This window comes from Peromyscus maniculatus, chromosome 20, assembly GCF_049852395.1.
Source record: "Peromyscus maniculatus bairdii isolate BWxNUB_F1_BW_parent chromosome 20, HU_Pman_BW_mat_3.1, whole genome shotgun sequence".
NCBI classification, from domain to species: Eukaryota; Metazoa; Chordata; class Mammalia; order Rodentia; family Cricetidae; genus Peromyscus; species Peromyscus maniculatus.
This window is the reverse complement of record NC_134871.1, coordinates 64,250,885-64,265,077: the sequence shown is the minus strand read 5'-3', so window position 1 is coordinate 64,265,077 and position 14,193 is coordinate 64,250,885. Positions and strand designations below refer to the sequence as shown.

At 43.6% G+C, this 14,193-nt stretch overlaps 1 protein-coding gene across 1 annotated transcript in view; it reads right to left on the bottom strand.

Annotated features, from left to right (window-relative positions):
* Positions 1-14,193, bottom strand: part of Tmem117 (transmembrane protein 117) — a 446,256-nt gene that overhangs the window by 353,364 nt on the left and 78,699 nt on the right. The window contains exon 3 of the mRNA XM_076556662.1: positions 12,116-12,248. Coding sequence (XP_076412777.1) covers positions 12,116-12,248 — 133 coding nt within the window. The remainder of the gene's footprint in view (positions 1-12,115; positions 12,249-14,193) is intronic.

Here is a 14,193-nt window from a genome sequence, read left to right as displayed (position 1 = left end):
CTACACACATGCTCATAGAGAACCATGTACACATAGACACATAGACACAAAAATATCAAATAGAAGAAAAAAGAGAAAAGAATTCAAGTAAGGAATTTCAAAATACTTTTGAGATTTTCAGGTATATTTAGTGTGTGTGTGTGTGTGTGTGTGTGTGTGTGTGTGTGTGTGTGTGTGCTCTGCCTGCATGTATGTATGTGCACCACATGTGTCCCTGGTGCCCACAGAGGCCATAAAAGGAAATTGCATCCCCCGGAACTTGAGTTACAGATGGCTAAATCAACATGGAGATGCTGGGACTCACACCCAGGTCCTCAGCAAGAGAAACAACTGTGTCTAACAACCGAGCCACCTCTACACACACACACACACACACACACACACACACACACACACACACACACACATCCCCTTTTGAGATTTTCTAAGGAATAAACTTAGAAAAGCAAGTTCTGCCTAAAGTGGAAGTTCTCCCTGAATTTTTTCCCCATTAAAGGATGACTCGGCCTTGGGGAAAGCAATGGCTGACACCTCCACCTCTGCAGGGAGAAGCTGAAGCCGTGGATCAGTCTTTCCTGGTGGGACGTGGGACGTGCTCGTGGACAGAGCACCGGGCATTCTCCGAGAATAAAGAAACAGGAGAGTCTCGGGGCCGAGGCAGGTCCAGTGTGCTTAGGACCTAAGAAGCATGAGACCGTGGACCGTCTCACCCGGCATCCGGGCCTGCTCCTCTCACCCATTCATCTTGCGTGTTTGGGCTGCCTCTCTCCACACAGCGACACCAGTCTGAGGCCTCAGAGGTGTCCATTTCAAATGCTTCCGTAGGTGGCGCACGCCTTTAATCCCAGCACTTGGGAGGCAGAGCCAGGCGGATTCCTGTGAGTTTGAGGCCAGCCTGGGCTACAAAGCGAGTTCCAGGAAAGGCGCAAAGCTACACAGAGAAACCCTGTCTTGAAAAAAAAAAAAAAAAAAACACATCAAATGCTTCCTTTTCCCACCCACCCTAGTCCAGCTGCTCTGGTCATATCCTTCACCACGCTCAGACTAGGTCTCCCCGTAGTTCCTCACGAGAGCCACTCAGGAAGGCAGCAAGGGAGGGGTGAGGAATATCCCACTTCCATTACGCCCACCGCTTGTTTCCTTTTGCTAGACCTTGTAGATGTAACCAACCGTCTTATTAAATAAGAAACACAGAACCAATGTAAAAGAGAAAGCTGAGAGGTCAGAGCTCAGAGCTAAAATCTCACCCTCCTCCTGCGGTGGTCCTAGCTTCCCGAAAGAGAGCTACTTCCTGTGTGTATGTCTTTTTATAGTCTTTTTGTTCTGCCTTCTCATTGGTTGTAAACCCAAACACGTGACTGCCTCATCACTGCCTGTAAGTACAGCCCCCCAGGTCTTAAAGGCATATGTCTCCAATGCTGGCTGTATCCCTGAACACACAGAGATCTACCTAGCTCTTCTACCAAGTGCTTGGATTAAAGGCGTGTGCCACCACCGCCTGGCTCTTGCTATGGCACTAATAGCTCTGACCCCCGGGCAACTTTATTAACATACAATCAAAATCACATTTCAGTACAATTAGAATACCACCACAAGACCTCACATGCAAATACTTTCAAAACTGCCTGCACCACTGTCTTCTTGTCCTTCAGCTCTTCTCTATGCTATATTTAATCCTATATATATATATTACCTGGAAAAGCAAAAAACAAACAAACAAACAAATAAACCCTGAAGATTTTCTTTGTGATCAACTCTGGAAACATCAACTTTGCAGCCTTCGCTAAAGAATGCACTGTTCAGAAAAGCATTCCCACTCACAGAGGGTATTTAATGAACATGAATGCCTAGTTTCGTTACTGGTAAGCACTGTATTTGCTTTTTAATGCTGCAATAGGTCTATAAACATGTGAGCATGTTTGCACATATGGATCTATAGATACTGTCATATGAGCCTGTCCTGGATCACAAGGAGGCCAAGCACATCACACAAAGTACATGCTATAGAGTTTGCTATCTACCTTTCATCAAAAAGTTCCCTAGGGGCTGGGCAGATGGCTCAGGGAAGGTCCCACAAGGCTTTTACAGGGTGCCTGGGTTCAGTTTCTGACACTCATAGTCAGGCAGTTTCAGTGCAACTCCAGCTCCTGGGAACTAACACCCCGGCCTCTTTGAGTACCTGTAGTGTACTCACCTGAAGACATGCACACAAACATAATTAAATACAACGTTTGGGATGAAGGGTGGAAAGATTGTAAAACCAGACCAGGAAATCTGCTGTAAGACTGTCACTCCTAGAAGTGACAGAGAAGCTGCACCATCTGTAGCAGAATATTATTTTAAGGTGTGTTACTTTTGTTTATGTTGCATTTGTTTAACTCTGTGAAGCTGTGTTACTTTGCCTGTGTAAAACACCTGATGGTCTAATAAAGAGCTGAACAGCCAATAGCGAGACAGGAGAAAAGATAGGTGGGGCTGGCAGGTAGAGAGAATATATAGGAGAAATCTGGGAGGAGAGAAGAAGAAAGAAGGAGCCAGAGAAGGAGGGGGACTCCAGGGGCCAGCCACCCAGCTATACTGCAAGCCACAGAATAAAAAACAAAGAAAGGTATACAGGAATAGAAAAGGGAAAGACCAGAGGCAAAAGATAGACGGGTTAATTTAAAGTTAAGAAAAGTTGGCAAGAAACAAGCCAAACTAAGACTAGACGTTTATTATTAAGAATAAGCCTCTGTGTGTGATTTATTTGGGAGCTGGGTGGCCGGCCCCCAAAGAGACAAGGAGTAAGAAAAAAATCAACAGCACCCATAGATACTCAACAATGTGACTGCCTAAACAAGACCTGAACAATGACAATATCACTAGACATTCTAACCCAGGAGGGGAAACCTCACTGGATCCCATGCCCTAGACTGTGAACGAAAGGAAATTAAGGAATGTTGAGAGAGAGAGAGAGAGAGAGAGAGAGAGAGAGAGAGAGAGAGAGAGAGAGAGAGAGAATTAGCCTCTCCCAGAAATGAGCACCCCAACTGGTTATCCAATACCAAGTCCTCGGCCCTGAAATCATATACACACAAGCAACACTGAACAGACCCTGCAGGTTGCGTGTATAAATTATTGTATGCACAGACAATCATTTGACAATCAATTTGAGGACTGGGGAGCAGGCAGCATAGAAGGGGTCGGAAGGAGGGGAGGGAGGGGAAAGTGGTGTCATCATATTTTAATTTAAATAATTTTAATTAAGAAATCTTCCCTAACAATAAGACAGACAAAAAAAAAATGTCAACATCACAATTCAGATATTTGGAAAGGGGCAGATTTCTCTGTCTGGTTTGTTTGGTTGCTTTGTAACTGTTGGATTGCGGGAAATACTGAGTCTGGTGCTAATATTGCCACTTGGGTGGATCGTGCACTTTGGTCACGGTCGCCTTGCTTCCCTCCCAGGTTCATGCTCTCTTCTTGCGAGAAAAACCCTTCTGCCTTGCAACATTCAGCACTGAAAACGTGTCTTTTGCTGCCCTCCAGTGGCTATTTTCGGTATAAAATCCTGCTACTAAAATGTTCATCAGAAAGATACTTTTAAAAGGTGCTTGAAGTAGCCAAACACTAAGCATGCTTCCAGCCTTTTGTGACATACTTCATTTTCTAATCAGTAAGATGTCAGCCTGGACTTCGGAGCACATCTCTCCTCATTCCTCCCAAATAAAAGAGTTCTGAACTCTAACCCCAACCCTAAACAGATAGGTTTTAAGAGCCCTCGGGAAACACAGCCGCAATTGGAAGGTTCAACTAGTTATTTTTGACGAAGTCGGCCCCAGCACTGTGGAAGAAAATGGCTTCCAGTTCTGGTCCTAGGTTTTCCTTTCTGGGGGGTTTATCCTATGTATAAACAATGCATTACTCTTCAGCTGTTACACTGTGGCTACAAACTCTCAACTGTGGCTACCACACTCTTTGTGGTGCAAATGAGTGCGTGGCTCCTTTTTCATTGACTGTTCAGGTAAGTTGACGGAAGTTGAGGCAGGAGGAAATCAAACTGCTTTGCACATAAACTGGGAAGTACACAAGTTCCTGGGGGACTCCAGGGAAGTAAGAGTCTGAAATTGGTCGGAGAAAATATCCAGGGTTGTGACATGCACTCAGACTCCTCAAGAAGCTGCATTCAGACCTCAAGACTGCATCTGTGCCTATGAGTGCTCTGGGAGAACTCGGTCCCACAAAGCACAGTTTAGGTTGGACATACTTCACAGCTGCCTGGCTGTGCCTGCTCTCGAGTGTGTCGGTTCATTCTTTCTCTGTTGCACAGGGCAGAATCTTCTACCTAGAGGACTTCTGATTTCTCATCTCCAGCCAGCCTCAGCTCAGATTTCTATTGCTGTGATGAAACATCATGACCAAAAGCAACTTGAGGAAGGGTTTGTTTCACTTACTCTTCCATGTCACAGTTCATTATTGAAGCCAGTCAAGGCAGGAACTCAAGCCGGACAGCAACCTGGAGGCAGGAGCTGATGCAGAGGCCATGGAGGGGTGCCACTTACTGGCTTGCTCCCCATAGCTTGCTCAGCCTGCTTCCTTGTAGGACCCAGGACCACCAGCCCAGGGATGGCACTACTCACAGTGGGCTGGGCCCTTCCCCATCAATTGCTAATTAAGAAAACACCCCACAGGCTTGCCTACAACCTATCTTACAGAAGCATTTTCTCAACTGAGGTTCCTGTGAAAGCCAAGTTACATTTTAAGTTTTAATTACTATGCCTAAGAGATCCATAAAACAAAGATACAAGCTTCTTGCTAAAGGACAGATAGTTGCCACAATTCTGGAGGCTATTGTTTATGTAGGACAACAAGCCACATGTTTTCACTCCCCCAAACAAGTTTGTTAGACCCATCTGCACTGGATGTTCTTGATCACAAGTGGGTAGGAGGATAACAGGCTGGAAATGCATCAGGATGTACATTTGCCCCTGACTGGATACAGGCTGGAGGTACATCAGGATGTATGCTTGCCCCTGATTGGACTTGATGGAAGATGCAATTATGGATTTTCCTTCTTAAGCTGCGACAAACCGTGACTCAGGCTCATTTACCGGGACCCTGGGTATGGACCTGGCCAGAGCCCATCTACCTGACCAGTATTTAATTACAACTTGCTTCAAATTTGGCTTTAAATCATGGCAGTGGTCTTATTCTTGATCAGCGGCATTAACACTCCTTCCTCTCTGATGCCTGTAGCCCGGGTCAAGTTTACATAAAACTAGTCAGCACAAAGCCCAAATCCTCAATTCTGGTCTCTGCCAGAGGCTGAAACCTCAAGTCCCTAAGTCGCTGCCTGGTATTCAGGTCCTCCTCATGCTTTGTCCTATTTCAAGATAAGCTTAGCAACGCATTTTAACAATCCATCCAGCCGCGTTGTATTTCCAATAGTCCTATGATTTGTACAGCAGGAGAGATTACTGGGTCCACCCCCATTGTAGAGAAAGAAACTGCTTATAAAATGCTTAAGGCAAAATGCTGCCTAGGAACGTTACCTACAACCTCCAGCATGCACATAAAGGGAACTCAGATTATCTTTAACTCATTTTGGTGCAAAAAAAAAAAAATGACTTGAAGGACAGGAGAAGCCATGACAGGCAGGATTTGGGCACGGTGAGGTGTAGAGAGCAGAACGAGAATAGTGCATGGAGATGTCTCCCCACCATGCTAGGAAATGTGACAGTCGGAATCTCTGCTCTTTCAGTCCATGAAGCTCCTTTGCCTTTTGTCTTTCTCCCTGCACCTCAGTTCATTCCCCCAAAGACACCTAAAACCTTAGGAATCGATGTCTGCTTCAGGAATTCAACTGGGCAAAAACAGGAGCTGGGCAATTTACCTCTGATCCAGCAAGTTCTGGCCAGAGCTTGTTCTCTGTACTCAGGATTCGTGGGCCTCAGCTTATACTCAATTTATACTCAGTTCTAATTTTTTTTTAAGATTTATTTATTTATTATGTACACAGCATTCTGCCTGCATATTTGCCTGCGGGCCAGAAGAGGGCACCAGATCTCATTACAGATGGCTGTGAGGTGTGGTTGCTGCGAATTGAACTCAGGACCTCTGGAAGAGCAGTCGGTGCTCTTAACCTCTGAGCCATCTCTCCAGCCCTATACTCAGTTCTAAATTGGGGATTTTTAAAAGCAGACCAAGCTAGAACTACCCCCTCCTTTTTTTATTTCTGAAACCCTATACCGATGTTCAACACATACTCTAGTCTCGAAGCCTTCAGTCTAGAAAGTCCCAAAACATATGAACACAGGTCTAGTGGCCACGCTAGGTTTCTTGGGTTCAGAAAAAACTCTGGGCATGGGTCTAGGCCAACATTACTAGAAGCATCCCTAAGCCAGGGCAGACTGGAACCGCCATGCAAACTGTCCGTGCTGTGTATTTTTTTCATGTGACATGAGGGGAGAGACACTACAGCCACCGCGAGGAGAGGCAGCCTGTGAGGATGCCGGTAAGCCACCAGCCACGTGGCAGGGTATGGATTTATAGAAATGGGTTAGTTTGAGATGAAAGAGCAGTTGGCGGGAAGCCTGCCACGGCCATACAGTTTATAAGTGATATAAGCGTCTGAGTGACTATTTTGTAACTGGATTGTGGGACTGCGGGGCTTGGGGAACCTGGAGAGAAGCCCTCCAGCTACAAATGGCGCCCAACGGCTAGAGCTTCCACCTTAAACCTGAGAATATTTAATAACTAATTCTAAACAGAGCCAAAACCAGGTTCCTGCTTCTTGTCTCATATGAGCAGCTAGACGGCGCAAAACGCGGGTTTGAACACTGGCGGGTTCCTGGCGTGTGCGTTTGACCGGCAGTATGGCGGAAATGAGGCGTCTGCCAGCGGCACATTAAGCTGTGTGGTAGATTTAGTCTTTACTAGTAAAAAAAAAAAAAAAAAAAAAAAAAAAAAAAGGTTTCTGGGCTACACGCTGCTTTGATAAAAGCTTAGACCCAATATTTCTGAGACTTGATGACTCCCAGAGCTGGCGAAAAATGTACCACTGCCATGTTGGGCAGCTAAAGTGGGCGGAGCCAGCAGCCACAGCGCAGTTTCAGTCTTAGAATGGTACAGTTTAAAGCAATAGGCTCAAGGCTCAAGGTAATATAAAAAATAAGCCACGTAACGATGGCTACCACACAGAGAATCTGGATTATGTTGTCTTTGATATTTGTAACTAAAGAAAAACATTTGATTACAAAAGCTGTTGAGTTATGCCAAAATGTATATTTTAAAGGTACCTTGACTTCAAAATTTGGATTTAAGGATATGTTGCTTTGGAAAAGAGGTTCTGCTTTTGTTTCCACAGAAAGCCAGAGGCTATGGATTTGTTCCAGATTAAGATACATCAGGTTTCAACAGCCAAGACCCCCTGAAAGGTCTCCGATGACACCATGGCCCAGATGATCCAGCATCCAGAGCGGTTTCAAGGCAACTGGTTCAAACAATACAGCCTCACGGACTACCCCATAGGTCTAAAATTTTCTTTGCATCCCCATAAGATACAGCGCCCCCCTCCAGCAGGAAGTAGTAAGAGATGCTACGCCCAAATTCCCAAATATACCAAGCTGGCTTTAGAGGTGGAATTGGCTCACTCCCCCACTAAACCCAGACATATTGCTTTAAAAAAAAAAATGGTTAGGCAATTCTTGTGTCCCAAATCACAAGAGCCCTCTGGTGTGGGACAGAGAAAACCAATATTTTTATTTAAAACAGATTGATTATAAATGTGATCTCTTTCTAAAAAACAAAAGGGGATATAATATAGATATATAGGAGGATATAGAGATGATAAGATAAAAGGATAGATTAATTAACCTACTTTTAAAGAACAACTTGTTTAAAATGTTTTACATTGGTATAGATTTTAGTTTATGTTTAAAATGTTTTACATTGGTATGGATTTTAGTTTATTGATACAAACTTGAAATTAATATTGTTATACTGTGTATATATATATTTCTATTCTTGTTTGAGGTATTATGTTTATGTAACTCATTTAAAATTGTAATGGATAATTAAAAAATAGATTAATAATTAGTCATCTATGATAATCATATCTGTAGCCATGTTAGTTAAGTTTTCTAGGTATACATAGATATATTTCAGATAGATAGGTAATCTTCAAACACTTCATAGACCTAGAGAATATGGCATTTAAATAACTTAAAATTCTGTTAATGTGAGACACAATTGCTCCTGGCTCCACCAATTGATCCCGAGAGAATGTTGGGCTTCTAAGACATTTCCATTTGGAAGTTTGTCTTTTTGGCACAAAATGGCCTACTGGGCAAAGAACTGCCCTTGCCTTGATGGCTGACAGTACAAATGCAATGCTCTCCTTTCTGGACAAGCGGGACACAAGGAAAGCGACCACTGTACTCTGCCAAGACAGGGTAAGATGGTCTTTCAGAAATCCTGCTTCTGAAAATGGTCTGTCAGATACTCTAGGCCTGTAGCCAATTTGAATGCACCAACAATGCTGAGAAACATTAGGTGACTGTCCAGGCTGCCAGCTGTCTTGGTCTACTCTTGCAAGATTCCCGAAAGTTGCTTGCATCCATCTACCATTTCTCAGGGACCATTATGTTCCTTCTCAGGTCTTTGATGTGGTTGAAAACTAGATAGTTGTAATTTCCTCAGTTATGATAAAATATAAGTTAGATATAAAACCTTAAACTCACAAATATAAGATAGATAGGACATCTTCTTTAATATTGTAACTATAATTCTTCCTCGGTAATTGTTTTGTTATATATAATTTTACCATGTTAAAGATAAAACCTTCCTTTTTAAAAAAAAAAAAAGGGCAAGTGCTGTGGATATTGTTCTATATAAATAAAACACTGGTGGCCAGTGACGAGGCAGGAAGTAGGTGGGACAAGGAGAGAGGAGAATTCTGGGAAGCAGAAGGCTGAGGGGAGAGACACTACAGCCACCGCGAGGAGAGGCAGCCTGTGAGGATGCCGGTAAGCCACCAGCCACGTGGCAGGGTATGGATTTATAGAAATGGGTTAGTTTGAGATGAAAGAGCAGTTGGCGGGAAGCCTGCCACGGCCATACAGTTTATAAGTGATATAAGCGTCTGAGTGACTATTTTGTAACTGGATTGTGGGACTGCGGGGCTTGGGGAACCTGGAGAGAAGCCCTCCAGCTACATGACATTTTCAGGAGAAGGTTCTTTCCTAGCAAATGTGAGACAGATCACTGGGGAGTTCAAGGATTTGGTGTGAAGAAGCCTGATTTCTCTACTAGCAGCAATCCTCCGGCATAAGCCAGTCTCCTGTGATGTCCACATGCCCCCACATCACTTCCTGCCCGACAGGATGAATCAATACCTCACATACCCGTGCCTCCCAGAGAACCCCGGAAGCACGCAAAGCCCTTTTCTCTAGGAACTGATTTGTCCACCAGATTTACAAACAGGCTTTGAAGTCCTCGCTCAGCCACACGGCGCACAGGATAAACGCTGGCAGTGCACCCTTTGGAAATGGCCATTTGATGTTTTAAGCAATTTGTCTCTTGCTGTGTATTTTTTTTTTTCAATTGACATTTTTCAGGAGAAGGTTCTTTCCTAGCAAATGTGGGACGGATCACTGGAGAGTTCAAGGATCACACCAGAGTTCAAATATTCCATAATCTCTAATAATGCATTCAATCTGAGAATAAAAGGGAACCACAAGTTTAGGTAAGATACTACATATAAACTGTAAACCATTCACTTAGCGACTACACATACCTCCTATTTCTTTTCATTATCAAAGTCAGCTTGAAAGTACAGAGAAGACTAACAGGGATGTAGTGAACTTAGTCACTGGGTCAGTCTAGGGGGACTTGTGTGGGCCCTTAGAAGTCACTACTTAATAGGTCAACCTCTCTATATTGTTTTGAATAGGGAGTTAACTAGAATGCAACTTTGGGCAATCCTCAGTTTCTTGATCCATAAAATGGAGACAATTTTGAGAGCCAACGTTTAACTACTATGCCTAAGAGATCCATGAAACAAACATGTCTCTGATCGGCAAGCATCTTGCTCAAAGAGAGAGAGTTCCTGAAACGGAGGAGACTATTGTTTATGGAGACAACAGACCACATGTTTTCACTGCCCTCAACAAGTTTGTTTGACCCAACTACACTGGATGTGCTTGATCACATGTGAGCAGGAGGTTCTCAGGCAGGAAATACATCAGGATGTTTGTTTACCCTGATTGGATGTAGGTTGGAGGTACATCAGGATGTATGCATGCCTCTGAATGGACCTGATGGGAAATACTTAAGCTGCTATAAGGCCTGATTAAGGGCCATCTTCTGGAAACCTAGAGATGGACCTGGCCAGAGTCCATCCTCCTGGCCAGTATTTAATTAAAGCTTGCTTCAGATTTGGCTTTGAATTGTGGTAGAGGTTTTATTCTTGATAGGTGGGATTAATAACAACAAAAGGCCCTGTTGCACAGGGCCAGTGTGAGGTTTAGAACTGGGAGGCCTCACGCCTGATCCTAAGTTCTCAGCAGCTGTGAACCCTCTTTAGGATTATTTTGATTTAGCTGCTGAGTGTTTTACTCTGTGCATGGGATTACATGTTACTGCATTCAGTTTACTATTTTTAAATCTCTCTATCTTCACTTAAAACTTTAACACGGGCCTTATCAGCTCCATATAAAAATAAACAGTCCTCCTGCCTCAGGCTCCCAGATGCTTGGAATTATAGGCCTGTGCTATCATATCAGGCTCCATCCAGTGCTTTGAGAGTGCAGAGTCGTACAGGAAGCCCTCTCTCTGGTTGCCTTAGGTAATTCCAGGCTGTCACTATGCACTGTTATCCCGGGACCAGAGTCGAGGAGTATTCTGAGGAAACCAGGTGGTAACCTATAACCCCATCATCAAAAATAAACCCACTGTCACTGTTATTATTTGGGTACAAAAATAATCATGACATCACATTTAATGGTGTTCTAAGGCCTGAATATTTGATCTAAAACCATTCAGGGATTTTGCTCCTGTAAAGTATAATCCTTGTGAAACATCTGCTTTTCCATCACTAGTCAGCCCCTTCACAGTGAGAAGCTGTGAGAAATTAAATGGGCTTTATTCTCAGCACTCAACAGTGGTGGCTAAAGTCTGTATATCGCATCCAAACCACCTCACCCAACAGAAATGGGTGGAGGTTTGAGCTAGCCTGTAACCTTGAGGGAGAGGCCCTAGGAGGTGAGGAGGACAGACACCTTCCCTAGCACTTATCTCAGTGCTCAATACATAAATGGCTTGTTGTTGGTACCCAGCTACTTCTTAAGACTGTAAGATGGAGCAGTATCCAATGTTCTGCCTCTAAAACTCAACTGGAAGCAAGGCTAGAGGACACTGGGTTGAAAGACTGGCCTCTGGGCTTTTCTCTGCAACCGAAGAGCTGAAGGAAGTTGGAATAAACTCTACAAAGAGGTGATCAGCAAATCTGCCTGCTGCTGTGATCTGCTAAGGGTGGTGCTCTATCTGCATTTGATCCAGGGAGTCCAAACAGGACCCAGTTTCTCTCTGTTGAAACTGTCAGAAAGAGGTGTTGTTTGTTTATGTTTGTTTGTTTGGTTGGTTGGTTGGTTGTTTCTATGCTATCACACCAGACATGGATCATGACTTTAAAACCAGCCTGGACTACACATCTGGACCATGTCAAAAAAAAAAAAAAGTTATCAAAGATCTTTACTGAGGTAGGTAGGCATTGTGGAGCACTGAACTGCAAACCTGGACCCCATCACAGCCCTGCCACACCCATTACATTTCCTGAATTTCATGTTCTCTCCCACTATAATAAAATTGATGTCTGCCTTAAAACTATACCACAAAAAAAGTTTTTTAAAAATAAGGAACAAGCCTCAGTGTCGTAAAAACACCCCATCTTCCAAAAAAAAAAAAAAGAAAGAAAGAAAGATTCTAAATGTCTTAAGTAAGACAAACACAGATTATCCCCAATGAGGGCACAGTGTCTGCAAAGTGACATGTTTGAACACCTGAAAGCGCTGGGTGAATTCTGAGAACTTCACGTCCACCCCTGAGCACAGCACAAGGGGAGCAGGCAGTGACTCACCCCATGTTCCCATCCATCAGCAGAACCGTGTTGTATATGTGAGAGAAGAGGAAAAGAAACAGAATGGTGCTGAAGAACATCGTCATCCACGATCCATGGTCTTCACGAAACATTTTCAACCGGAGCAACTGGCCTGAAATATAAACATTACGAGTCAGTGTACACTGGCAATTGAAATTCATGTATCTCTGCTTCATTTTCACCACGAGAATACCTTTGGGATAAACTGATATAGAATGCCTTTTTGTTTTTATATGAGGGAAGGATAATGACTAAAATCCAAGACAACTAGTATCGTTCTGAGAAGTGGTCTATGTGAGAACTACTACCCAGGGATTATCCATTACACTGGCATGGGGGTAAATGAGAACATTACCCTTGCTGTATTTTATTTCATAAATGTGGTTTTGGTTCACACAGAAACTATGTAAGGCAGACAGCAAAAGGACGATAAACACTGAACTAAAAATTATTAATATCAGAAGTGTCCCACAAAATGGTTAAATTTATAAATACAAGTATTCTGAGAGATGAGTATGCTTTTTTCTATAAATAAAAGAGAGAAGAGAAGGAAAATGGTGAGAATAAGCCTCTCTAAAGATAAACTTTGCCTGGTGTGGTTATTTCCATTCTTCAGAAAGCTTATCTACTCAGTGAGCAGGGAGATGGAATTGACAGAACTACACAGTGGGGTAGAGGGGTTAGAGATGGCTCACAGTTAGGATCACGTACCGATCTTACAGAAGACCCTAGCTCAGTCCCAGTACTCATGGCAGGGTCCTCACAACCACATGTGACTCCAGCTCCAGTGGATCTCTGTGGTCCTCTATGCTCATGAGCGCACGCGCACGCGCGCGCGCGCGCGCACACACACACACACACACATGAACACATGCACACGATTAAAATAAAATATCTTGAAAGTGAAGTTGACTTGAGATTGTACAATTAAATGTCTCAATACAACAAAAAAGCTCCCTTTTTAACTACATGAAAGTCATGAAATAGACAAAATTTCCACCTGAAATGATCTTGCTAGAGACAGCTTACAAACAGAGAGAGGTCTGTTAAGACTTAGCTACGTGGCCCAGCACTTAGCAGCCCTTACTGCTCTCCCAGAGAACCCAAGTTGGGTTTCCAGCACCCATGTCACATGGTTCACAACCACCAACTCCAGCTCTGGGAGTCTGATGCCCCATCCTGGCTTCCACAGGTACCCACATACACACTCACATACACATAATTCATAAACAAAAATAAGTTTTAAAATGCCAAAGTTTAACTACTAAACTTGCCCTTGTATTTACTTTGGTTAAAATAGCACATTAGATGTTACTTGGAAACAGGTAAATATTATCTTATCCATAACTTTAGCTGGAGGGGGAAAAAGGCAGAGGACTTACACATGTCTTCTTGACTCACAGAGAAGCAAAGGGCTAATATGAAGGTCAGGAGGGGCTGAGATAGACCAGCTGGTAAAGTCCTTGCCTTGCAAATACAGGACTTGAACTCCATCCCAGACCCTACACACACACACACACACACACACACACACACACACACACACACAAAGCTGAGTATGGTGATTCATGCTGGTGAGATGGAGACAGGCATATCCCTGTGGCTCAGTGGCCAGCCAGCCTAGGCTAATCAGCAAGGTCTGGGGCCCAGCAAGAGACATGACTCAAATAAGCAAGGGGACAGCTCCTGAGAAACAACATTTGATGTCAGCAGGTGAGCCCCAAAGGCTATGCACCTCCAAGAGGTTGACTCTGACCTCCACGTGCACATGTGAATACACACACACACACACACACACACACACACACACATACACACACACACACACAAGATTTCAAAAGGAAAATGTAACTGTACAGCTAATAAAATAATGCACAAGGCTCTACCAAAACAAATGATACTAACACCACCACTGACAAGATTTTAGAACTTGAGGATTAACTAAGTAATTGTGGAAAGCCGGAAATGTTGAAGCCTCTCTCTGAGACACTGACAGGACTATCACAGTAAAAAGATATTAGGCAGAAAGTGTTCGGGGCTAAAAGGAACCATGAGAA